Source organism: Budorcas taxicolor, chromosome 10 (assembly GCF_023091745.1).
Source record: "Budorcas taxicolor isolate Tak-1 chromosome 10, Takin1.1, whole genome shotgun sequence".
Taxonomy (NCBI): domain Eukaryota; kingdom Metazoa; phylum Chordata; class Mammalia; order Artiodactyla; family Bovidae; genus Budorcas; species Budorcas taxicolor.
Genome location: NC_068919.1, coordinates 17,802,574 through 17,829,543, shown reverse-complemented (window position 1 = coordinate 17,829,543; position 26,970 = coordinate 17,802,574). Strand labels below are relative to the sequence as shown.

Genomic DNA, 26,970 nt, shown 5'->3' with positions numbered 1-26,970 from the left:
AACCCAGTAATTCTTTAAGGCATTTTAAAATTTTTCTTTTTTTTGGCTTACAGAGTTAAAATCATACCATATGATCAATTTTGTCTCCCACCCTCTCCACTTATCACTTTGCAAAATAAGCAGTCTCCAAGTTTTTATTTCAAAGTCTTTAAAATCATTTGTCAACACAGTATTTCATTGCTTCAATAAACTATGATTTCCTTAACCATACTGACTTCCTTCCATCTCCCTCTTTTGAGGTGGTTTCTGATATTTTGCAACTATAAATTATACAACTTGATGATGAACATCTTTATGCCTGAATATTTAATGACATTTAGAATTACATTCTTAAGATTGGTATTTTAGGATTATAAGATAAAAGACTATGAATATTCTTAAACACTGTGATCCTTCCTGCCAAAAAGCTTTCCAAAAGACCTGGGTCATCTTTCGTGATCTCCTCCAGTAGTGCAGTCAGCATTTTGATGTGCGTGAAACCAAGTTCAAAGAAAGAGAAAAAGAAATTGGATTCTCTGGCAAATAGTAACCTAAAGGGAAAAGGTCAGAAAGGGAGAAAGTGAAGTATTACCCTTGCAGTGTGTTAATTGTTCAGTCATGTCCAATTCTCTGCAACCCTTTGGACTGTAGCTTTCCAGGCTTTTCTGTCCATGGAATTCTCCAGGCAACAATCCTGGAGAAGAAGATCCAGGGGATTTTCCCGACCCAAGGATCAAACTTGGTTCTCCTGAACTGCAGGCAGATTCTTTACCATCTAAGCCACCAGGAAAGCCCACAGAGAGAACAATTTTCACAAAAAAAGTCATAGGAATGAGACTCTTGGGGCTTTTTCCAGATCATTTTGGAAAGTCATCTGCTACTCCTTCCTTCACTGGTACGGATAACACCCTTGTCCGCTTCTCTCAGGAGAGTGGCACAGCAGTCAGCTCCCCTGTGGACAGATGGCTCTTCCTACCACAGTCACCTTCCAAAAGGCAGAAACTTGCCAACAGAAAGAGACCTGAAAAATTCTTTGGTCCAATCCTTCATTTTGTCAGATCAAAGTCTAGACAAATGATGTGACTTTCCCAAGAAGTGATTCACAGTTAGTTTGTTGGAAAATGTTGGACTAGTACCCATATTTCTATCCACAGTTGATGACAAATAAAAGTCACTGTGTTCAGCACAATCTTTGTATATGTGATTCCTTGTATACATTTCCCTCATTAAGTTTTGAGGATGTATGTAGTTGTCTACAGTCCTTAGAAGGTGCACTTAAAAAAATCTGAAAAAAGTTAAATTTTAAAGCCTCCTGACCGATTGGCATACATTACTAAGGTGAATGATTTCTTATGTCTTTGCAAATTGTCTGGATGCTCTTTAAGTTAACCTGAGGTCCACATCCACCCATGCTCCAATCCACGTGTGTTCTTCCTGCTCTTGAAGTATCATGACCTGTCAGGGAGGGAATTGGAGCATGTAGGTATGAGGCCCTTCTTGTGGCCTTTCTCCTTTCATATGCATTGTTGTTGTTTAGTCATAAGTCATGTCTGACTCTTTTGTGACCCTGTGGACTACAGCTGGCCAGGTTCCTCTGTCCATGGGACTTCTCAGGCAAGAATCCTGGAGTGGGTTCCAATTTCCTTCTCCTGGGGATCTCCCCCACCCAGGAACCAAACCAGTATCTCCTGAATTGGCAGGCAGATTCTTTACCACTGAGCCACCATGAAAGTCCTTCATATACACTGCTGCTGCTGCTGCTGCTGCTAAGTTGCTTCAGTTGTGTCAAACTCTGTGCGACCCCATAGACGGCAGCCCACCAGGTTCCCCCGTTCCTGGGATTCTCCAGGCAAGAACACTGGAGTGGGCTGCCATTTCCCTCTCCGATGAATGAAAGTGAAAAGTGAAAGCGAAGCTGCTCAGTCATGTCCAACTCGCAGCGACCCCAGGGACTGCAGCCCACCAGGCTCCTCCGTCCATCGGATTTTCCAGGCAAGAGTACTGGAGTGGGGTGCCATTGCCTTCTCCATCATATACTAGGACACCTGAAATGGGTTGAACCTCAGATATGCCCTTGCTGTTACAAACTTAATCATTATTCAAAGATGAATTTAAATCCCATCTCTTTCAGGTAGAAAAAAGAAATCCTTTGACTCATCTAGGCTAACATGTTCACTTTCTTTTCTAAACTTGGTCTGTCTATACGAGTGGTTTGAACAATCCTATTTGGATATGATCATGTCTCTTTTTTAACTTCAAAAAATCTTTGCATAATCTATATCACAATAATTGTTCTTTCAGTACCTATTATAAAAATTCATAACACATGTAAGAATTAAAGATTTTAAAATTAAAAAAAAAAAAAATAATAATAAAAAAAAATAAAAATAAAAATTCATGATGACCAAAAGGATAGCATGGCAAATAGCTATGTATTTCGCCAATCGTGATATGTATTTGAAAAGTAAATATATGCACTTTTTGAGATGGGTCTAAGTCATCTTATAAATATGTGGATTTCTGAGGCTTCGTTCAACCCATAAATTACAAGAGACTTGAGGTCCAAAGTTTGGGAATCACTGGTCTATGGATTTATTTGCAATGAATCACAGGTCAAGGGTACTGCTTGCATTGTCACACAGCTCTTCAGGCTGCAGTGTATCCTTCATTTAGACTGAATCCTCCCTGAGGAAAAGAACTTCCTCTAACATGCCTTTTACATCCAGCATGCTAATGGACCAATTGATCAAGGATCATTAATTGAGCACTAACCATATCCAGGACACTGAACTTGATCCTGTGGGAGATACAAAGTGTAAGATCCAGTTCCTGCCTATGAGGTCTCACAGTTAGTAGAGACAGGACATAATATGTCTCTATAAATGGATTAATGAATGAAGGCTCTGAGAGCAAGGCTTGAGATATAAAGTAACAATTGGATTGCTAAACTCCACAGGCCTATAGGACGAATTGTGGAATGAGTTGAACAAACACTAAAAGGTAACAGCACAGAAAAGAAGGAAAGTGTGCCAGTGAGCAGGAAGGCTTTGTAGAGGAGAGCTCTGAGTGTGAACCTTCAGGTGAGCAGGACTTGGCTGCTTCCCTCAGCCCTGGAAGGTGCTCAGAGAATAATTTAATGAATGTGCACAAAAAGCATTTTGGGTCATTTATACCTCTACAGATACAAGTAAAATCCTTGTTCTTTTAAAGAACTCCAACGGTGCAGTGACTCATCCAGAATCATACAACCAGTCAGGAACACAGTCAGGACTTGACATCTGGGAGCTGGACTTCAAGGTTAGTGTACTTTCCACTCTATCCTGTTACCCCTAGAATTCCCTCCCTTTTACCGAACTTTCCAGAACAACGTGTATAACTCAAGTTTCCCTGAGGCTAACCATTCACACCTCCTCCTTTTTCTAATCTCAGTGCTAGACAGGCGTTTCTTCTCTTGCTATCCAAACGTGCCCCAATTAGAAATTAGAAGCAACTTCTGGGCCCTGGCCAATGCTTCAAAGGGACTGTGTATTGGCATCCACTATGCCAAAGCCATCTTGTAAAAGACAAACTATTAATTACAAAATCCAAACCATTGCTTTGTGGACTATGGGGATCTCATGAGCATGGTGGAAGATGGGGGTGTTTCTGGAGGGGCCCTCTCCACTGCCATTAGGTTTCACCCACAACAGAGAGAGTTGCCTCCTTTAGGATACCACAAACCAATTAGTTTGGGACCCTTCCAAGTAAACTGTCACTATCTGCTGAATATTCAGGCAGCTTGGGTGATATGAAAAAACAGTGGGTGGTCACTGGGATACACAGACAGGACTTACGGCCAAGGATGCTCCAGGCTCAGGAACCTAGAAGGCAAATACCCTTAAGAAATTACCTCCAAATCCCCTGGGCATCTGTGGACTGAAGTCAAGCCATTGGTTTGCCTTGTTCCATTGTGAAGTATTTAGCAAATTCTTTGCTAAGAGGTCTTGGCTTCTCCTAACGGTACACTTCTCTTGTTTCAGTGAGAACTTTCTTTATTACTATCAAAGACTCCTGGGCTTCATACTTTCTCTTTCCTGATCTATCCCAGCAAAGCCTTATTCTCAGAGCCTGAATCCATGAATCCACTCACAAAATGTCTCTACTTCGCTGGCTTAGTACAGTGAAGTCACTACTTAAAGACCACCGGGAGATGTGACTTCCTCTGATTCTACTGCTCACTGTGTTACTTGGGCAAGGCATTTACTTTTCTGGCCCCTCTGCTTTAATCTCCTTACATATAAAGTGCGGGAGTTATATAAAATGATTCTTTTTCATTCCATCTTTGTCGTTCAAGGTAGGAGACAGAAACCACACCACACTGGGAACAGGGAAGGTTTCCTATAAGGATTTATTGGCTAATAACAAGGAACTAGCAACTCAGGGGTAAAGTCAACTTCTAAGAATGCTGGAACCACAGACAGAAGGGACAGCTTAGGGCCTGCCCCAGGGGCTGAGGCAGAGTACCCAAGGAAGGAGCACATTTGGAGAATACCCACTCCCAAGGCTGAAATAAAGACCTTATAGCTGTATCCCGACCAATGGCACAGAGATTCACTGGGGTGTTACAGAATGGGGCTGACAGGTGAGGGGTACTAGAAAAACTCATCAAGGAGCTGCCTGTCTCACAGAGAAGTCAGCTTGGGTGCTGGTGGAATTCCACAGATGTGCCTGTGGGGCGCTCCTGATACCCACCCGAGGTGAGCATGCCCCCAGCCCCATCCCTTGTCTCCACAAGAAAGCCACAGGAGGAAGTAGAAAAGAAAACACACCTGGGAATTCCCTGGTGGTCCAGTAGTTAGGACTCCGAGCTTTCCACTGCAGGGAGCTCAAGTTTGATCCCAGGTTGGGGAATGAAGATCCCAAGTAGGATTAAATAAAAAAAATTTTTTAAAGGAAAGAAATCACACTAGAACCAGGAAAAGAAGTCCCTTTCCCCTACTTTCCCACAGTATCTCTCCAGAACCCTCTGTGGTCAAAGCTTCCATCATGCTGTCAGAGAAAGAGGCATGTTTTAGAGGGTCCAGTTTGCTGGGTAATGAAGGGTGAATTTGGAGATGAGAAGCAGTAAGTCAATAACTGACACATAATCATTATATAATGTGTGACTCTTTGATTTGTCCAGTTTTTACATTAAAATGTAAGAAAAAAAGTGAATCAGCTGTATTGTACCTAGCCTAGACATGATCTCAGCTTATTTTTCTATGCCTTCCTCAATAGTTAACAAATTGTTTCAGACTGAAACTACTTCTGAGTGAGATGACCTTTGACCTTAACACTCTAAACATGCCACAATCATGTAAGATCTAGAATTTATATATGATTCTAAATATATATCTATAATTGGTCATTAGCTATTAGGTATATCTATGCCAAGGACAGAGGTGGATCTGTGAGCTTCCAGGAGAATGACTAGAAGATGTCAAGGCCTTTCATATCCTTCCTGGTGACAGCAAATAACTCAGAGTTATTTGATTAACAGTGAAGTTAATCTCAGACCAGATATTATCAAGAACCAGGTGAACAACAGAAACTGTGATAAAAGCTCATAGGAAGGAAAAAGATCCAAAGACTGAAATGGTCAAGCAAAGGTTGGTGCTGGCAGCTGGACTTGAGAAGAATGTTGAACCACGGACAGAAGTTGCACATAAAGTGCAAGGGAAATAGTCCAAGATGTGGCTATAGGTGAGAAACAGCCTAACGCTCCCTCGACCCCGAACTGGCTAGCTTCAGCTTCGAACTGAGCCAGTCCCTTGCCAACAGATGTGTCGTGCACGTGGGACAGATACCAGGGATATCAGCATGCAGGACCTCCAAGAGTCACTGAATCTCCTGGGGCCTCTTTGAGGAAACATCATTACACGGACCTCCTCCATCATGTAGCTAAACCTGTGGTTCTCATTTCAGTGGGTTGAGTGTATGCTAGTATGGAGGATTTACTGTTCTAATAACTTCTCTGCACATTGTTTAATTGAAATATGGAAAGACCAAGAAGTAAAGCAAACAAATGTCCCAAATAATTGTGATCAACTGTGCAAATACAGTCCTGCCATGTCAGGCCGTTTCGGGTGCCTCAGGTTTCTTTGTTGTCTCAGGAGTGAAGATAGGGTGTGGCTCAGAAGTGTTCTGGGTGTTTGACAAGCTGTGCTCTGTGCGAATGACCGTAGAAAAGCAGCTGTTGACTTCCGTCTGTATCACTTGCACTTAGTCTTTACTGACATTTGGCCTCTTGACCCTCAAGTTTGCTGGCCTGCCTTTCTGAATCCATTCTCTGAAGCCTACCATTCCCTAGGCTCTGTCCTACAGTTTACTCTACATACCTCCTGGGCCTTCTTATCTATTCCTTCGGCTCAGATTATCATTTATATTTGCTGACAACACCTGAGATTTTTATCCTTAGTTCCAGACCAGAATAGCCTCAGTGCTGCTAGATAAGGATACATTATAGGCAACTCTAGCTCAGCAAGAGAAAAGTCTTGAGCCCTTACAATATCCTACTGGGAACTACATGATGTAACTTTTTACTCCACCTTACTTCTCTCAGTTGATATCCATCTCTTGCCCTTTTTCATGGTGTTCCAGTCACGTGGGCACGTTTCACTTTCTGTTCTCCGTCCTTCAGGCACAATGATTAACCGCAAGGAGTCTGAAGAGTGCCTGGCACTTAGAAAGTCCTCAGCAAGTACTGAACGAATGAATGAGTGAATCCATTTTCTCAATCACAAACTCTCATATTGCTTAATTTTTCCTGTTTTTAATCATGCTGTTTGCTATTTCAACTGTTTTTTTAAATGTTTACGTAGAATCTCAATTTTAGACAGCATTGACTACATTTTTGCTTAAAGTGGATAAGAGAATGCAGGGCTCCTACAGTACCAGGAACGTTAGCCAAAAAACCAAAAAAAATCTGCGGAACATGTCTGAAAGAAAACTTGATTTTCACCCTAGAGTCTTTTTCAACCCTACACTCTAAGGCCTGCTTGTTCTGACATGAATCAGGAATGAAAGTGGGAAGACATACTTTTGGAATTTCACATAACAGTCACCAATACCTGTGACTTTATAAATGCACCACTTCGGTGAGTATTCATAATCTTAAACCTGAGACAAGACGGTCAATGAATCCTTTGTTTAAGATGACATTAACCTAAATCTTTGTGTGTGAGTTGTTTTCAGACAGAAAACTCAGTCGCTTACATTATCCAATGTCAACACCAACTTCTCAGCACTTATTTGAGGAAGCTGTAGGCCTCAAATTATATAGATATATTAAAACATGGAAAGTGACCACTCTAAATTTCTATATGTGATTATGCCTTATGCATTTCAATATTTTGAAAAAAGGACAGAAGATCTGAACAAAATGCAAACACTGGAACAAGATGGTCTCTTACACCTATTCCAAATCCTAGTATCAAAAGTACATAAGAATCAGTGCTCTTATAGTTAGAGATTTCCTTTTATTTTATTCATTTAGCCCATAGAAGGGGTGCTATAATCTCAGAACAACTGAAATTCTGAGATCTCAAAGTCACCCTTGCTAAACATACCCAAGGAAGCATGAGGTCTGATGGTCCCAGAAAGTCTCTTACTAACTTTTCCAATGGTGTGCTATAATAGCTGATTCTTAAATTTTAAGGAATTTTTACAAGCTGAACTCCATGCTGACGTGAACTCCAAAGTGGGATTCTTTATACTGTGGGACTGGGCAATTACTGCAAACCCATTAACTCCACAAGAAAATTTAAAAAGCCAACTGTTAAACATTTTACCAATTCTGCACCACCAGTTGAATCACTTCTTTGACAGACTTTGTAGAATCAACTGGGGTTTCTAAATTCCCATTTATCCACGTTGGACTTTCTGAAGGATTTTAACTTTCTATAGAGAATTGTATACCTTTATAGGTATAGGTCTTTTATTTCAGTTTTGACTTTATAGATTTCCCCCCAACCCCGCCCGTGGGCAAATTATTAACAAGCATGAATACCTTATTTACTAACAGATTTGGTTTTGCGCTCATTTACACAACATCTTTTCTAATTATATGGCATGATTAATAATGGCTGACTCTCTGTCTCTCCCATCTCATGGACAGCTTCACCATCTCTCATGTTGATACAATTTAGCCTTTGTAAGCTTCATATGCATCACTTATAAAACTGAGATAATAATAGTACATGCTGCTTATTTAGTTGTTGGGAGTATTAAAAGAAACAACATAGGTAAAGAACTTAGCACTGTGCTTGGTACATGGTGGTATCTCAATACATCTGACTCATGTAGTAAGCCGCTGGGACTACCCTGATGACTTAGCAGGTGAAGAATCTGCCTGCAATGCAGGAGACACAGGAGATGCAGGTTAGATCCCTGAGTCAGGAAGATCCCCTGGAGAAGGAAATGGCAAGAATACTCCAGTATTCTTGCCTAAAAAATACCATGGAGAGCAGAGCCTGGTGGGCTATGGTCCAATGGGTTGCAAAGCGTCGGACACGACCGAGCAACTAAACACAAGCACAGTAATAGTATTGAAAATACTTGTATTCTCCTCTGTTTCAAGTATTCAATAGTAGCACTTTGTGTGGCGGGGTACATACACACAAAAAGGTGAGATGTGGTCCCTTGGTGGCTCAGTATTTTAACCGATCCCTGCTTTACAGCCTGGGAACCCAAAGTAACCAATATGTGCCGCTTGGTGGTTTAGATATTAGGGGACCCTGTCTGACTGGGTCCCTTTACTAGTAGAAATTTATCAGTTGAATAGTTATTTCATGCTCCCAGAATAACATTGAGGATCTCAGGTCAGGCAGAGAAAATTGATAGTTTGGAGTTAAGACTGAAAGATATTGGCTCTTTCACACCTTCTCATTTCTCCTCAAACTTCCAAAAGCCCTATTTCCTCACTGCTCATCTTTCCTTTAACTGATGATCATGATTCATAAGAAAATAGATGTAACCCACTTGAGACCTTCTGATTTTCTTTCCTCTAAATATACCAACCTCTGTGTATCTGTGCTTGTATTTTTTTTTTGCCTTCCTTCCCATTAATACAGATGATGAGTTCAGGCTTCTGTCTGAGGAATCAGACCCCGTTTTCACCTTCTCAAGGACTTAATCCCTATGAACAGCTCCCTTCTCTGTTTCATGAGTCCTTGCTCCTCTCCTGGATCATTTTCCTACCAGCTTACAGAAAAGCTTTAGTAGCAATAGCTCCTACCGTAAAAAGACTTCTACTGACCTCTTGTTGCCCTCTAGCTATTATTCCCATTTCTCTGCTCCCTTTTACACCATGTGGGTCAGAATCTCCACCCCATGACTTTCCATTCTGTCTAGAACCTATTTTAGCCAAATCTGACGGAAATTGTTTTGTCAAGGCTATTCGCACCGTACTTGATGCCAAGCCCAATGGTCTCTCGTCTGTCTTCATGCTTCTCCGTCTTTCAGGACTGTTTGGCAGAGCTGACCTTTGGAAACCCATCCTCTCTTGGCGGCTGCGTCACCACCCTCTGGGGTTCTGCCTGCCCTCTAGCCTTTATTTCTCAGTCTCTTCCTCCTCACCCTCTCCTCTCTTGGTTTCTAAGTGCTGCAGTATCCATGTTCTTGGCCTTTGGCCCTCTTCTTCCAAAACAGAGCTCATCTGGTCCCATGGCCTTACATTTCATTTATTAGCTTTTAATTTCCAAATCTGTGTCTCCAGCCCCATCTCTCCAGTGAGTTTCACTCTGGCTGTTTAGATTGTCTAGTTAAATACTGTTGTTTATGATAGTTCACTCATGGTTTTTCCATAACATCTTATGGGAAAACTCCAAACGAACTTTTTGGCCAAACCAATATATCCCCACTGGGATGCCCAATGGGAAGTTCAAACAGCATGACCAAAAAATAACACTCAAATTAACATTCAAAGTTTCCTCTTGAAACAGAACTCCTGTAGTCATTCCCGCCCAGTAAATGGCATCACCATCCACTTAGTCACTTAATGTCTCCTCTCTGTATCCAGTCTACTAGCAAGTTAGTTCTATCTCTAGACTGTGTTCCAATCCTGTTCATACCCTCCTGCTTTCCTTCTTGGTCATTTATGATCAGTTCTTTCCCCATAAATAGAAAGATATTTTTAGTATATAAAAAAGATCCCATCATCTCTTGCTTAATTAGCTTCCTATTAGAAAACAATCTAAAATCTTACATTGGCCTACAAGGCCTTACTTGTGTTGGCTTTAGCCTGCATCTCCAAACTCATCTTGCTCATATTCTTTCCCCATTATGTGCCAGTCATGCTGGCCTTCAGTGTGTTCCTGCAACACACTAACCTGGACCTCCCCTTAGGGCCTTTGCATTTGCTGTTTCCTCCGCCTCCACAGTTATACTTTTTTTTTAGTTACGATCTTTTGATGTGGACCATTTTAAAAGTCTTTATTGAATTTGTTACAACATTCTGTTTTATGTTGTGCCACAAGGCATGTGGGATCTTTGCTCCCCGACCAGGGATGGAACCCATACCCCCTGCATTGAAAGGCGAAGTCTTAACCATTAGACTGCCAGGGAAGTCCTGTCCCTATCTGTACTTGGCAGGCTCCTTTAAGCCTGCTTGAGGATCCTTAATTTGATCTCATCCAAACTTGAGGTCAAATTCACTTCTCCAAGAGACCTTCTTGAGTACCCAATCTGCGGTAACCCCCTCCTCCCTTATTCTCTTCCTATTTTCCTCATGCACCACTATCTGAATTTATCTTGGTCACTTATTTGTGTGTTTACATTTTCTCCTCCCTTCCACCACTCTTGTGAGAATTAAGCTCCATGAGAGCAAATCCCTTGTGCACCTTGCTCCCTTTTGTTTCCTCAGCACTGTCTCACACGCCATCTGTGACTAACACTTGCTGAGTGAATGAATGAACATCCTGGATGCTTAACAAAGGTATTTCTAAATACTGCAAGGGCAAACATAAGTGAGGAGTCTGTCTACCACACTGCTCACCGTTCTGTATGTGACGCCACACCCATATGAGAAATATATTCCAGAATGCAGCATCTGGGAAACTTGACTTCTATGAAGAACCTGTTGTGCCTCTTTCTTTCCTCATATTAAAGCTGTCACTGAGTGTTTCCATTTTTGTTTTGCCCTAGCTGTTAGGAAGGGGAAAGCCAAACTTCAAACCCAGAACAGTGCGACTTCCCTAGTGGTCCAGTGGCTAGCTAAGACTCCATGCTCCCAATGCAAGGGGCCTGGGTTTGATCCCTGGTCAGGAAGTAGAGCCCACATATCACAACTAAGAGTTTGCATGCAACAACTAAAGATCCTTATGCCACAGTGAAGACCCAGTACAGTCAAATAAATAAATAAACAATAATAATAATGTTAAAAACCAGGCCAGCAATACTAGTTGTTTTAACAGTCCCTTCCTCTGGTTTATTTCCTACTTTTCTTAAGGAAAGTATGGTAGTGAGATTTGTTGAAAAAGTGAGTGTTAGCCTTTCAGTCATGTCTGACACTTTGTGACCCCATGGACTGTAGTCAGCCAACAGCCTCTGTCCATGGAATTCTTCGGGCAAGAATACTGGAGTGGATAACCACTCCCTTCTCCAGGGGATCTTCCTGACCCAGGAACAGAACCTGGGTCTTTTGCATTGCTGGCAGAGCCTTTATCGTTTGAACCATCAGGGAAGTCTTTCATGTCACCTTAGTTTCTTTTTGGAGAGAAGTGTGATTTAAATGAAAGCTTTGAAAGTGTGGACATCTAGTGTTTACTTGGAGCAATGAGATATTGGATGGGAGCTTTCTGGCCATAAGGGTTCATGTGGCAGTGTGAACTTTGTTGTTGTTAGGGGTTTGCTGTGATTCATATTTGGGGATTCCCCAAGGTCACTTTAATTAGGATTTACATGGCTAATCAGAGCCCAACCCTTCAGGCATTAAGGGAGTCAGGCTTATTTGTATTTGCTGACTTAATGAACGTCGATTCAGAGTTATGAGCCGAAAAGTTGATGCGTCTTGAGAGTTTATTATTTTCTTCATGTCTCAGGAGTGGAAGAAAGAGGCCTTTTAGTTTAGCCTTAAAATGCTATGCCTTGATCTTAGGGTAATTTATGAACTACACCCTCCTAAGATTCAAAGGAATAGTTCTTAATTGTTATTTAGGTCTAGGGATGGTCTTGAAGTTTATGTAACATAATATGTAATGCTTCTTAGTATTACAAAATTAAAATGTAACTCTTTGAAGTCCAAAGTGTGTTGATATTTTAATTGATTAGTTATTTTATGTATTTTGCTTGTAGCAACAGCATTCATAAAACAGCAATTGTGACAGCAAAGGATAAATTGATCCAATATTATTAAATATCTTGATGCTTGTAATAAATTGATATCACTGATGTAAAGAATATATATGTGGTTAATTCATGAGGGCATTAGGGCGGACAAATCTCTTTGAATAGTTAAAAGAATGCTTTTAAAACTGCCCTTATTGCTTATGTGCAGGCTGGAATAATGCCACTGTACACAAGAACTGTATCTTAATTTAAAATTTTCTCTCAAATAAGCATTGTAATTAAGCATTACTTAGAAATTTGATACAAAATTAAATTTTAATTTTTGATAGTAATTTAAACATTGATGCAAGTCGTTTTGAAGTAAGGGTACAGACAAAAAATTTTTGCAAGCTTTTCTCATATAGGAAGCAAAAGTCTGAGTCATTTGGTAACCAAATCCAAACACACATAATACATAAATCCTATATGATACTGTACAAGTAACTGATTTTGAAGATTAACCTTTTGAAATGCAAATTTACCTACACTAATATGGTTCAGTTTTTTTATATGAAAATTAGGACTTACATAAAGATTTGTTAATTTGTGAAGCTATTTTATGAAGAATTCCATTTTCAGTTTGCTGACTTTCTGAATAAAGTCACTATTACTTGTTTCAAAAAAAAATGGATCCTAAATAATGCTTAAAAATAATAATATAATCTTGTATAATGTGAAGTATAATGATATAGTATCTAATATATACAATAAGCTGTGTTTACATATAACTTTTTTAGAACATCTATTTATCTACCATTTTGCTGTGACCTTTCTTTCAGCATAACCTAAACCACTATAGTTTTAACTCAAATGACTGTAAGATCATTGTTAAACATGTATCATAAAGCCTGGGACCTTTACCAAGCATATCTGAACGTGAGATTTACCTTGACTTACTGTCTGGAATGTTCTTTCATTAGCTTAAGTAGCAAAGATTGGCATGGTATACCAGTAACATGATTTACTAGTAATTATTCAATCAAGAATATCATTTAAACTCTGTAGATATATTCTTTATTTGCCATATTTTCAATTTAAAAGCAAGAAACTTTTCTATTCCACTTTGACAGTGCTGAAGTCTTGAAAGTTTTTTGGCTCATTGTGAATATCCTGGTGTGCTGGCCAAGATAAGAAAAATGCAGGGTCTGGAATCCAGGAAAGTTTATCATGGAAGTCAGATGCTTACTGGTTCCTGAACCAAATGCCTTGCATTTATCTGGGTTCCAGGTTGAGTAGCCTGTTTTAAAAAAGGCAATCCAGAGCTTCTACCACTCACACCAAGGGCCATCAGTCTCACAGAGAGAGGCCAGTGGTATTTCTGGAGCTTTGTGTAATCAAGACTCGATAATAAAGGCTACTTTTCACCAAAGGAGATGGGTTGGATTTTCTGACTTTAACCCTGACTGAGTTCAGAGAAAAAGTTATGGCTGTTTTTAGGTGTAAGCTCAGTGATGGCAGGGAAGTCTGGTTTTGTTCCTGACAACGCCTCTCCTTGCTTTTTCGCTCCCTCTTTCAGTATTGAAACTAATGACACACTTGATGTGTCATACATGAATGACAGTCTGTAAATGCCAAGGAGGACAGGGAGACGGAAAGCAGTCCTCTTCAGGAGATAATTGGTAGGCTCAAGCTTGCTACAGCAGGATGAAAACAGCCCTCAGCAGGAGATTAAAGCGCTTCTGTGAGAGGGGAGCAGCTACCGGCTCTCCCTACTTTTCTTCTTCCCACTCTAGTTTTCCAGGATGGAGTCATTGGAGAGCTTACTAGAAATGCAGATGGTTTCAAAATTAGTGCCAAAGATGACCTTTTTTTTTTTTTTTTTAAAGCTCTCTTATGCAATGTGTTGTAGTTTTGACTGTGGCAAGAGAAGAGGGTGTGAGAACTGCCTCAGGTCTCTCATTCCTGGGGCTGCCCTATAAGTTGTGGGTGGAGATGCCTTTCCTCATGACCCTGTGGCCACACGTGGTTCTGCCACTAATCTGCTTTGGTATCTGAGCTGGGAGAGAATGACTGATGTCCTGGGATTCTCCACGGAATTACTGACTGACTTTGTTGGCAGGGTTCCCTGGGGTTACCAGGGGAGACAGGAAGTTTTGAAAATGAAGTGGGAAGTTGTTGGACATAAAATTCATAAAATTGGTGATTAAAAGTAGATCATTTTAACTGTAAATTTTTGATTCTCTGTGCTTAATTTGTCTTTGTCATCATGTTGCCATTATCATCACATGGTTATCAATGAGCATCTCCCAACTGAACTCTCTTATCTGCTCTGGCTGGTCCCCAGGGAATCCTTTGCCTTCTTGGTGTTCCTTCTCAGTACACTCACTGAATCTTCTCCCAGCCTTGGCTAGTCTCCCTACATGCAAACTTATTTCCTGATCTTTCCTTCCCTAAATACCACCCACATCTGCACTCTACCATACAGTTTAGTAAGTAGTTGCTCTCCAGTTAAGCTATGTATGTTAGCTTTGTCCCACAGACTAGAATACAAGTTCCTTGACTGCAGAAGCCAAAGAATAGAGGTGGTAAGGAGACTCACTTTCCCCCTTCTTTATTACTTGAGATGTCTTTATATTATGAACGTACAACCTATTAAAATAATTTTAAATGAATTCCCTTCCAGATTTCATAATTATAAGAAGCAAAATAACAACAAAGAATCACATAGATTCAGCATGGTACCAAATAAATTCCATCTAGATTTGATAAGTGCCTTTTGCTCTGAAGGGGAGATAAAAAATAAATAAGTGATAATGGTTAAAAAAAAAAAAAGCCTGTCTGGCTGAATACTAATAAAAGTGCCTTTACTTCATGTGGGGAGCTTCCAGATCAATACAAAAAAGATGTACTGCACATCCAAACCAGTGCTATTTACTTAGCAGCTCTCGAATGGGAAAATGCAGACAACAGCTATCAAGTTTCTAGTCTGGAAAAATCCACAAAGGCCACTGGACACAGACGCCATGGGGACATCATGCAGACAGTTTATAAAAATAACTTGCCCACGCATTTTTGGAAACTGATGTAAGCTGTACTTGTGGCTCTGTCTGCTTCCTTCGCTTTATCCAGTAACAACTGAAAAGAGACCAGTTACTAGGACTCTGTGAACTTAGATGCTCAAGAGACACCCAGCATTCAGCACAGGGAAAGTACCAATCCTGTGTTACATGAATACACACAACAAACTGTAATGCAGTCTAGTAACAAAAAAAAAAAAAGCATCAATCTATTCAGAAATATTTATCAAGCACCTGACACATGTGAGCACTCTAGGAAATTCAAACATGTATCAGTTACTCCCTGGGTTTAAGGAGTTTGAAGTCTAGTGGTGAAATAATGCTTGTTCAGAACATATGTGTTAGTATCATCTGAGAAGTTCAATTTAATCACTCTGAAGATGGAGAAATCACTTTCAGTTGAGTGATCAGAAAATGCTCTATTAGAGGGGAGGACACTGGGAATGAATGTTATGAGTTTAAAAAACTTTTTAAATTCAAGGATATATAAAAGTGCACATATCATAAAGACTACAAGCTAACTGATTCTATACAAACTGAACGCATTAGTTATGTAATCAGCACACTAGTTATATAACCAGATAGACTAGTACAATACTCCGGAAGTTCCCATTGTGTTCTCTTCTGATCATTCTTGGCGGGGCAGGGTGGGGGGGGTGGGCAGTAGAATTTTGTTAGATGAATGTAGACAGAGAGAAAATTACTGGAGGAAGGATTAGCATGCATAAAGATGTGAAAATTAAAAGGCAAGACCCATGTTTGAGGAATGGGCTGAAGAGTTGGCTTGGAGTGTCAGCTGGAGAACAGGGTTGGGTACATATTATACGGCCTTAAATGCCAAGTAGAAGAGTTAAATTTTATTAGCCCTGAAGCTGTTTGAGCAAAGGAGAAATATTTTGCAAAATTTTTTGATGATTGGTAGTTCAGAGGTCAGCAACCTCTATTGGAAAGCTTCTGTAACATCCAGGTATGAGAAAATTTTGGATCTGCAGTGGCAGATGAGGACAGAGATTAACTAGCCATCCACAGACACTATGAAGAGCCAACAAAACTGAATGACTGTAGATCTTGAGGAAGGAGGGAGAAGAAAACTTACTTCCATAGAACTAATCAAAAGAAAATTTAATAACTTTCTCTTAACGTAAAGTAGTTAACTGTTACTTAGTGTTTTGTTAAGGGTAAACACAGGGATGTTGTCTCTCCAAAACAGTTCTGAAAACCTTCTTACACTATTTGAATAAAATCTTTAGTTAGTCTAAGGAAACTCCAAAGAAGCAACTGACCTTTCAGACAAAAAGAGTCCTTTGTTAATGCGAAATGTGGACTGTTTATCTTTTCAAATGGGTGAATGCTAGAATAAATATTTTCCTGGGAAAAACTGACTTATTAAATTAAATTTATAATTTATTAAATTTTCTCTTGATTAGTTCTATGGAAGTAAGTTCTATGGAAGACTTCTGAAGATGTCACTATAACAGCAAATTATTGGGTGTTGCTCACCTGCCTGTTTATCCATCCAGATTTCTGGACAGGATGAATTAATTTCATTGTATACTTTCACCTGTAACGTGTTTCTACAGGAAACACCATCATTTTTTTTTTTTTTAAAGGGCAATTTTTTTTCTTTGACAGCTTTTTATGTATCACTTTGGCCGTGTGGGTCATATTTGATTAAAGCTCTCCCCCTCTAACTTTCACTCTTACCCTCCAAAGCAGTGGATTCTGGACTCAACAAATAATTATTGAGCACATGACATGTGCTTTGATTTTCTATAACGTTTTCAGTCTGTTCCTAACCCTTCTGTACAACAATTACCTTATTCTTCAAAGTCTGTTTTTTCTTTTTCTTTTTTTCCAGGAGTTTTGGATGCGAGTAGTTGTTTCCAGATACTGGGATCTGTCTAGCGAAACATCAACCGATGTAAAGGAAGTTGTTCTTGGAAGCCGGTGAGTGTGTAGGTGACCAAGAGTCTTTTGTGGGATCAGACGAAGAAGGAGAAATTTACTTGGGAAAGAGCACGTGGGTGGGAAGAGGAGGGGAGTCTGGGTAGATGAGAGCTGGTGTAGGCTAGACTCCATGCTCTCTCTAGACCTGACGCTCCATCACCCAGGTAGTCGGGGCGCCCATGGCCTGGAGCTTCTAGAGTCGCTCCACATCACTGGCTGCTCACCTCCACCGCTTCCCCAGCTGAAGTTCCAAACTTTTTCCTGCGGGGAGAGGAAGGGTGTTATTAAGTTTGAAAGGGAAGTCCCTCCCCCTCCCCGGATTCCTATTGGTTAGAGCCAGCCCCATCCCTACCAGGGTCGTGGGCGGATTGGCTGTGGGAGGGGAGTCCCGCCGCAGGCCCGGAGCCGACGGCCGCCCAGCGGCCCCCAGGTGGCAGGTGGGGCCGGGACCGCCCGCGCCACCGCCTCCTCCGTGCGTTTCCAGCCGGCAGACTTTAAGGTTCGCGCGCAGGTGCGGGGCGCCGCGCTCGGCGGGAGCGGGACTGCCAGGTCTTGGCCATGAAGAGCCTCAAGTCCCGCCTGAGGAGGCAGGACGCGCCCGGCCCCGCGCCGTCCGGCGCCGCCGCCGCCGTCAGCGCGGTGAGTTCCGTGGCCAGTGCGCGCCCCGAGCGCCCGGCGCTGCCCTCCGGCGAACCGCAGAGCCCGTCTCTGCTCGGCTTTCCCTCACAGTGTCCCGCTGGGTCGGCCCCGGCGACTCCTCCTCCCGCCTCAGACCAGGGCTCCGTGTTGGCCCGGAGACCCCGGGGGGCCCTCCCCGCCGCTGCCTCCAGGGCTCTCCGGTCCCCTTTCCCCACCCCTCACCCTTAGGTCTCCCAGCTCCTGGCCTTTAGGATCGAATCGTTCCCTCTTCCTCAAGTCGGTGTTTCGGGCTTGTCCACCACCTCGGCCCTTCTCCGGTGACCCCAGCCCCTGCCCTCTCCCCGGCTGACCCCCGCACCGCACGCGCGCTCAGTCCCGGCCCGGCTCTGCTGGGCGCAGCGGGCGCCCCTCAGCCCCCGGGCCTGCGGGTCCGGCGGGGGCTTAGCGCCCCACAGTCCAGGTGGGCATGGCGGTGGACCCGGCGTCGCCCCGTCCGCACTCCGGACCTTTCGTGGGTGAGCGCTGCTGGGCTGGGTCGACGCCGTGTGCTGGCCGCTGTCGCGGGGTCCCTGGGACTCAGAATCTAACACGCCCAAGTTTGATTTCTGAGTGAAGCAGATGCATCTGGCGTAGTTGTAAAGACAAAGCCCCAAATGGGTGGTGATCCTGAAAGTGGTGGGGAAGTTGGGAAGTTGTCTTGTAAGTCTCACCTGTGGGACAGACAGACCCCGGCAGACCTGCATTCGGCGCTGATCCGCAGCCCGGCCTCTGCACCCTAAGTTCTCAGGGCCTCCCTTTAGTTGGCAGGAGAACAGAAATGTGGAGAAACAGCCTGACTGCAGATGTTGGGATTTAGATAATTTGGCAAGTAGAAGAATGGCTATATCTTCCACCCTATATATTATTCGAATAAACGTTATTTAAAAAGTCTTGAGAGTCAGAAACGTTTACGAGATGTAATGCTCAAACTGCCTGATTGTCTATGTGGAGTCATTAAAACAGATCTTAATAATTTTACATAGGTTTTACCAAATGATTAAATGCTTTTTTTGAGACTACTCATTAATCTGCTTTGGCTTTTGAGTGAATTCAGAATTATGCCCTTCTCTCCACTTGACTACTTCTAGGATGATTTTACTTGGGCTTAAAGGAAATTGTGGTGACACTTGGCTCTTTACTTCTCAATTGAAAAAAAGAAAGAGGGGATAGTTTCAGATAGCATGATATTTGATTATTTGATATTGGTTAATATGGCATGAAGTTGTTTAGCCCATAGAAGGGACGATTACTTTCAGATTTTTTAAAGGAAAATAATTGACAGGCTAGTGATTTAGTGATATCAGATCACTATACATACACTATACATGAGTTGAAGATTCAGTTTCTTTGTAGTGCAGGTTGTTTTCAGCTTTAACAGTATACTTTTCTAGGATTATTCACAATGTTTTACCCCATTTGGTTTGCACTAAATTTGTACACCTTAATTTTAGCCTGTTTTCTCTTTCAGAGATGCAGAGTCTTTAGTTGTTATTGATATTACCAGCATGCCAGTTTGCATTTTATGCATTCAGCACAGAAAACGCATCTTTCTGAGTGTAAATCTTTTAGCACTTGTTACACCGGGCATTGTTATTTTTAAAAAAATAACATCATAAAAAATAAAGAGAAATACATGGTATAAAAAAATAGAACCTATCTGCTTAGGAAAAGCGAACACCTCTCAGTTTTAGCTAAATTTTCAAATACGTTTTATAAAATATTTAAATGAAAATAATAAAACCAAAGTAAACACTGATAGAGTTTAATAAAGGAACAGGGGAAATAGATTCTTTCTGCTTTTCAGTCCATAAACCATAAACCCTAATGTCCTATTTGATCACGTGTGTATGTATTGTTGTGATTGAGCATTTAAAAAAATCTTTTTGCTTTCAAAGTTATTTAAAAATTTATTTGTTTTTGAATAGATAATGTAGCACATGGCTTAATATTTAAAAGGAACAAAATTATTTACAGCAGAAAGCCCTTCTCCCACCTGTGTACTTCAATTCTTCTGCTTGCCCTCCACCATTCCTCAGAGGCCACTGGTGTTATCAATTGCTTGTATATCCCACCAGAGAGAGTTTAGCATATACAAGCAAATATTAATAGAAGTATTCACCCTTTATATAAATGGTAATACACTGTACTTGCTATTCCATATATTTTTTTAAACTGTAGAATCTAGGCCCATTTAGAGCATCCCCATTCAAATCTTTTGCTATAATGTACATCATGCTATGATGAATAAGCCTGTATATATTGCAAGCATGTGTGTATATACTTGTGGATCAATTCCTGAAAGGGTAATTGCTAGATTAAAGGACATGTGCATGTATAATTTTAAAGAATGTTGTTAAATTTCCTCTGTGCATCATGTACCCAATGTATAAGAAAGTATCATTTCCGATGCTGTTATTTAAAGTTTGTTCAAATTGTTAAGTTTTGTCAGCCTGATAAGTAGATATGGTATCTCAGGATAGTTTGAATTTGCATTTCTTTTACTGTGGGTGAAGTTGAGCATCTTTTTATGTTTTTAAGAGCCCCTTCCATGTTCTTTTCTGGGAAGAGTTTACTTTTTCCATTTTTCTATTGGGTTGTCAATTTCTTTCATTTGTATGTACTTTATATCAGGGAAATTAGCCTTTTCAATATGAATTTTTTTTCTTAATTGGTTTTTGTCTTATGACTTTGTTTATGGTGGCTTTTGCTCTGCAGAGTGGCTTATTTTTATACAGTTGAATTTATCAACCCTTTATTTTGTGACTTTTTATATCTTGGCTTTTCCACTCTGCAATATTAAACAAAAATAAAGAAAAATCTCCCTGGTTTCATCTAGTCTTTGTTTCATTTTTAAAAATATTTAACTCTTTAATCCATATAGAATTTTTTCTGGTGTAAGATAAGAGGTATACATCTTGTTTTCTTTCTTCTCTCCCATTTTCCCCTTGTGGCTACCTAATTGAATCTTAAAGCATTCATTTAATCATTATGGAGATGATCACAATTTGTACAACTTTAAAGATTTAAAAAGTGTATTTCATAAGTAGGTTTTGTTATGCATTTATAATATTTAAGTGTATTTATCTGGAGACACATTAGAAATGAACTATGTAAATAATTTATGATATTATAGTATGAAAAATACAGCATATTAACATAACATGCTAAAGTATAATTATATGCTATATAAGGAATTTCAAATATTCTGAGTAGTACCGTGGTTATAAATATATCAGTGAGTTTAGAGTTCACTAAAAGAGGATGTGTTTATACACATAAATAAATATAGTTCACAGTTTTAAACTGTGCATAGAATACATGTCAGTGTCCTTTACTAGCTAAATCTAGAGATAGCTGCATCTTTTAATCCATAAAACAAGACAATTTTTGTTGTCAGATTTATTTTTAATTACTAAATTGGAGTTTCCGATCTCTGAAAGGGATAATTAAATAACTATAAATGCTACTTCAGATCTAGTCAATTATATGTACAGTCAATTATGTGTACAATTATATGTACAATGAGAATAGGCTTGTTCCATTTTTACCTAGTTCAGATTAGGAAATTTGAGTAGTAATTAAAAGGACTTACTGCAAACCCGTATTGCAAGCACACATTTTGGAAGGAGGTTCCGCTTTAAACTGTACCTATACTACTAATCTCTGACCTGGGAAATTCTGCAGTGATAATTTTTGCTGCCATTTCTTTAGGCTGCTCTTAAAATGGGGCAATCAATTTTATAAATCAGCAACCAAATATGTTCTAAAGCATCTCATTAATGTCTCAGTTCCCTGGAAAAAATTTTGGTATTTCTAAAAGAATTTAGAGTTACAAATATAGCAACTTAAAAATCTTCAAAAAACTTCTTTTGGTTCCCACCAAGAGCAGAAGTTTGAGTTGTTTTGAAAAGCATAAAGGATTAAGTATTACTTTGTTTTAGTTGTAATTTTGAGAATGAGGCATTTGTGTTTTCCACTCAGTGATATGGGTGTGTTTGAAAGGATGTTATTGTTATTTTTGTATTGATGATTTTGTGGTAATATGAAAATTAAGATCACAAATTGTTCTGTTTAAACTCATGATACTTAATTGAGCAGTGTTTACTCATTTTCATTAAAGATGCCAACCTTTGGTCAAAATGTTTACCTTAATTAAAACTTGATTCAGACAGTTTCCCAGGATTATTCCTGTGTTGTATTTCTTGTGGTTTCTTGCAGGAAGAATTTCTTGCAGGAAGATCGCAGTAAAGAAGCCCTCTTTTTATACTTTTGGATTTCAACCCAGCAGCAGTTTTGCTCAGCATCATGTTGACTTTAATTGCTGAACTTTATTAGAATACCAAAGCAGGAGGTTGAATTGCTTTGGTATGCCTTTTAGTACATAATGAGTCCAAGAACTTAAATGATGAGTACTTAAGCATTTTAATTACTTCTTTTAATAACAGTGGAGTAATGATTGTGCATTTATTTATTCCACATCATACACATTTTTCAAATTTTAATTCATTAGTTTAGTAATAAGGCAGTTGCCTTATTTAGTTTGTAAGACATTTATGGCACACATAAGCTAGGCGCAAGAAGATTGAATTAATAATTAGATCCTCTTTGAAGATATGGATAATTGCAAACCGGGAGCAGAAAATGTGTAAGATGACCATGGCATCCTTCACCACACTAGAAGGCAGAGGTCATCAAAGATCAGGACTAAAATAAAGAGAAAGAATGAAACTTGTGTTTTTCTCAGGGTAACCAAAGGTATTTTACCCCAGCTAATAGATGAAGATGGGATGATAGAATTAATATATCACAATTTTTTAGCTCCTCATGAATCAATGGCTATAGAGTGCCAACAGGCATTTATGAGTGGCTACTAATGTCGCAGAAAGACAGCTGGACATAGTTTAATCTCCTGATGGAAATATTCATTGCTACTAATTGTCTTGCCAGAAATGCCAAACCTGAATATGATAGGTCTCTAGACCTAACCACCAGTTTACAGAAAGTACAGAGGACAGCAAAATTCTAATCATGGAAAACTCTAGAGTAAGTGACCTAGTTTCTTAAAAAATATATATTCTAAGAAGAAGGAAAAAAAATGGAGAAATTTATATATTAAGAGATTTAGGAGACATATTAACTAACCACAATGGTAGACCTCATTTGACCCTGATTAAATAACTGTAAAAATAAAAGTTTATAAGACAATTGAAGAAATGTAAACACCATCTGAATTTGTGTCGATAGTATAGAGTTATTTTAAAAGATTTAAGTGTGACAGTGGTAGTAATGCAGTTACATTTTTAAAGAGGTCTGTCTCTCAGAGAGACACTTGAGAGTATACTACTTACAGATGAAATGTAATGATGAAATGTAGAGTGTGGAATTTGCTTGAAAATAGTCTGTGGGTGGGTGGGAGAAGTAAGTGGGGGATATAGTTGAGATAGGACTGGTTGTGAGTTAATAATTATTGCAACCGGTTGGATAATGAGACTGTTGTATTTACTTTTGTGATACTATTTTGTATATGTTTTAAAACTTCTGTAATAAGAAAGATAAAATCATAATTTTCATGAAGTTTCAGAGAGCCAGACATAATACTATAGTATGCTAAGAGCCGTAATATAGGTGTGTATTCATTGCTGTGAGAGCACAGATGTATAGGGTGGGGTCAGGGGTAAAGGTAGAAAGGTGAAGCTTGAACGTGGGTCAGACAGAGTTCGAAGGGCATTGAGGGCAAAAGAGAAGTGAGCACAATGCTTTGGAGTTGTGAAATTATATAGCCAATTGTGGGAGTATTAAGTTTGAAAACAAAATTTGGTGTTCCTGTAAAGGATGGTACAGATGAGTTACTGAGAAGGATTTCAGTGAATGTCAGGAGTTAGAGGGTTAGAGGGGTGACAGCTTGTGAGGAGAGTGAAAGGAAGATTTTTCTTTCTTTCTTTCTTCCTATTTTTTTTTTTTTTTTACCTTGAATTAAAACTTCGAATTTCTTGACAAGTTTTAACCATTGTTTAGAGGGATCTCTGACTAGAGTCAGTTTACATTTCATCTTCAGAAATTATCCTGTTAATAACAAGTTCATGTTCCCTCTCATCCCCTCTCTAGAATTAGCTAAGAGCCAGCAAAATTTTGTTCTCATCAGCCCTGTTTCACTTATGGCTGTATCCTTGCTGAAGAAATCTAGATCCCAGAATATTAGATTTAAATGTAACTCATATAGTCTCTGTGTCAGTATCATATGGAAACCTTTACTGTCCTGTTACAGATCGTGCAAACGTTTGTCTGTCCTCACATAAGGGATCTAACAAACTGGTGAAAATTTCCACCTGCATGAGCTATCTGCGTGAGAGAAATCAAATTGATTTCTGTAACGAATTTGCCTAAAAATAGATGTTTGAAATGTACTTCCTGAAATTATAAGCAGAATGATAGGCTAATATATGCATTTTGTCTTTTCCTAAGTCATACAACATTGAAAAGCTTTACTAGTTTTTATATAGTTGGAAAAAGTAAAAGGTCTTTAAGGCTTAAAAATATAACACAAAAACACAAGGGTAAACTCACTTGTTTGTAGTTACAAAAACAGTTTTGTCTGTTGGGCTTTTTTATATTCTCAGGAATCCTGATTATTGTTGATGTGGATTAATTTATTTCCACATAGTGTAGTGTCTAAAATGAAGTGTAAAACGTGAACCAGTACAGTTGAGTGACTAAAGCTCTGACCGAGGCTGGGATTTGATGAGCTGTGTTTATGTAATGGAATCAGACTGACAGTGCCCTTGAGAGAGAGTAGATATTGGACTGAACCAGCGAGGATAAATGGCTGTTGATTTTAAAAATCTTTTTTTTCCCATAAAAGTCACACATGCTCATTGTAGAAAACAAAATATAGTTGAAGATAAAGAACAACACAAGTCAATTGTAGTTCTGTTCATCAGATTTTAAACCACAGGTAACGCTATTTATTCAGATTCCATAGTACCTCATTGTTATTCACTTAGCATTTAGTGACCTTAATGCCACAGTAATGATATGTGTATGTTTTTGAATAATATTTGATTCTAAGACATTTTGTACTTAAAACTACAAATAATTTGAAATGATTTGAGCAGATTCAAATGTCCCATTAGGAGAACTCAGTAAATGCTAGTGAGTTTTCTTAAAAATAAATGACATACAAGAAGTCCAAGTGCCAATAGCCAATATTTATCAAAGGTGGATGTTCAGGCGTCATTTTAAGTGATTTACATGAACTCACATACTCCTCATAGCAACCCTAAGAAGTGAGTACTATTGCCGTCATTTTATAGATGGAAGTTAAATAATTTACTTGCCCAGGTGCTGTGGCTGTACGTGGAGAGCCAGATGGTCTGACTCTGGAACCATGTTTTTAATCATCATGAACTGATGTAATTTCAGACTGAAAACTACGGAATTTGTGTCTTAAGCCAAAAACCTAAAATATTGGGAGGCAGGGTATTTGGGCAGAAGGAAGACCTTTTATGGTAAGTCTCAAAACCATTTTGTGTTCTGTCCAGCAGTTGTATTCCCCATACCCTTCCAATAATCATACTATGATTTAAAACATACTTATTTACCAGCCAAAATATTATTGCTTTAATCTGTGTCTTTGTTTTCCAGGGAGTGTGACAATATTCTTGTGATTATTGGCTCTTTCACTTTCATGTTATTTGACCATTTCTTTCTGTTGATGCCTTGTTCATATTGATCTTTGAGAGCTTTATATCTCTATTTTTGCTATTTTATGGCCCACCATAGCTTTGAGAGTAGTGTATCTTTGACTATAGTTGCGTTTCTGTCTTCTCCCCTTTATGTTTCAAAGTTTTTGCTTTATGTACTTAATTTTGTTTTAATTGATATTTTAAGGTTCCTGGCTACTTTATATTCATTGTAAAGTCTAACTAATGATTATAGAAATCTTGAATTTGAACCATTATAATATTGTCTTGCATTGTTATATTAATACTGTCATATTGTGTCCTCTTTGCCTTTTGCTGTTGTGTATATGTGTATGTTAACCCAATAGATTATCCCATCATCCTTGGTTTTAGCATTAGTTGGAGGATGTATGGGTGAAGTAAGTCTTGAGTATCCAATAGAACTAAAAGTTGTTGGCTTACTGTTTGGAAAGGGGTGTGTGTGTGTGTGTGTGTGTATGTGTATGTGCATGTGCATACGTGCATGCTTGTGTACATGTGTGTCTAAAAGGGTATAAGCTTTTTGGGGTAGGGGGGAGATATGTTTTTAATATTGACCTTACTGATATGTCGTCAAGGTCGACATTACTTCTGTAGTAAAGTTTTTCCTTTCGGATGCACAAACATATTTTAAAAAGTCTCGTTGACTTCTGGTTAATTTTTTTCTTACCAGATTCTGGTATTATTAAAGACGGGGAGGGAGGAAGGACATAAAACAGTCATGCTTTCTAAACTAAAAAAAAGTGTGTGTAAATTTTCTTCCGGCTTGTTTTGGTTATTCTATAGTTTTCTCATCCACATGATACTTAGCGTGTGTAGAGGTTGGGGTATCATGAAAATACCCCAGCCTCTCTAGTGGGGAAGTCTTGTGGCTGTGGTTCTAGTGAGGCTGATGCACTCTGATCTTTTCTGCTGTGTATGTGAGAAATAGCTCACAAACACTTGCTGATTGACACATGAGAGGTTTTTTTTTTAAAATGGGAGATTTTTTTATGATTCACCTTTATTTTTTTGACTGTTGGATTCTTTTAAAAAATTAACATTTTGTATTTTAAAAACACTTTATAAAATATAAACAACATTCATGGCAATGGATAAGTAGATAAATGTGGAAAGTGGAGTGTTTTCTCAGCCTTAGAAAAGGCATACTGTGGGCCAGACTGTGCGTAGTTTTTGAAACTGCCTGGAGCAATGTGAAGGGGCAGGTGGTGTGTTAGAGTCCTAGGGTCAAGCTCTGCAGTATGGTAGACTTGAACTTGGATCTTGCTGTTCCCAATAACCAGCTTTAT

At 39.4% G+C, this 26,970-nt stretch overlaps 1 protein-coding gene across 1 annotated transcript in view; it reads left to right on the top strand.

Annotated features, from left to right (window-relative positions):
• The first annotated feature begins 17,843 nt into the window (after nt 1–17,843).
• The window catches only part of UACA (uveal autoantigen with coiled-coil domains and ankyrin repeats), an 88,337-nt gene continuing 79,210 nt past the window's right edge, over nt 17,844–26,970 (top strand). Inside the window, exon 1 of the mRNA XM_052646479.1 lies at nt 17,844–17,924. Within this exon, the coding sequence (XP_052502439.1) occupies nt 17,844–17,924 (81 nt within the window). The remainder of the gene's footprint in view (nt 17,925–26,970) is intronic.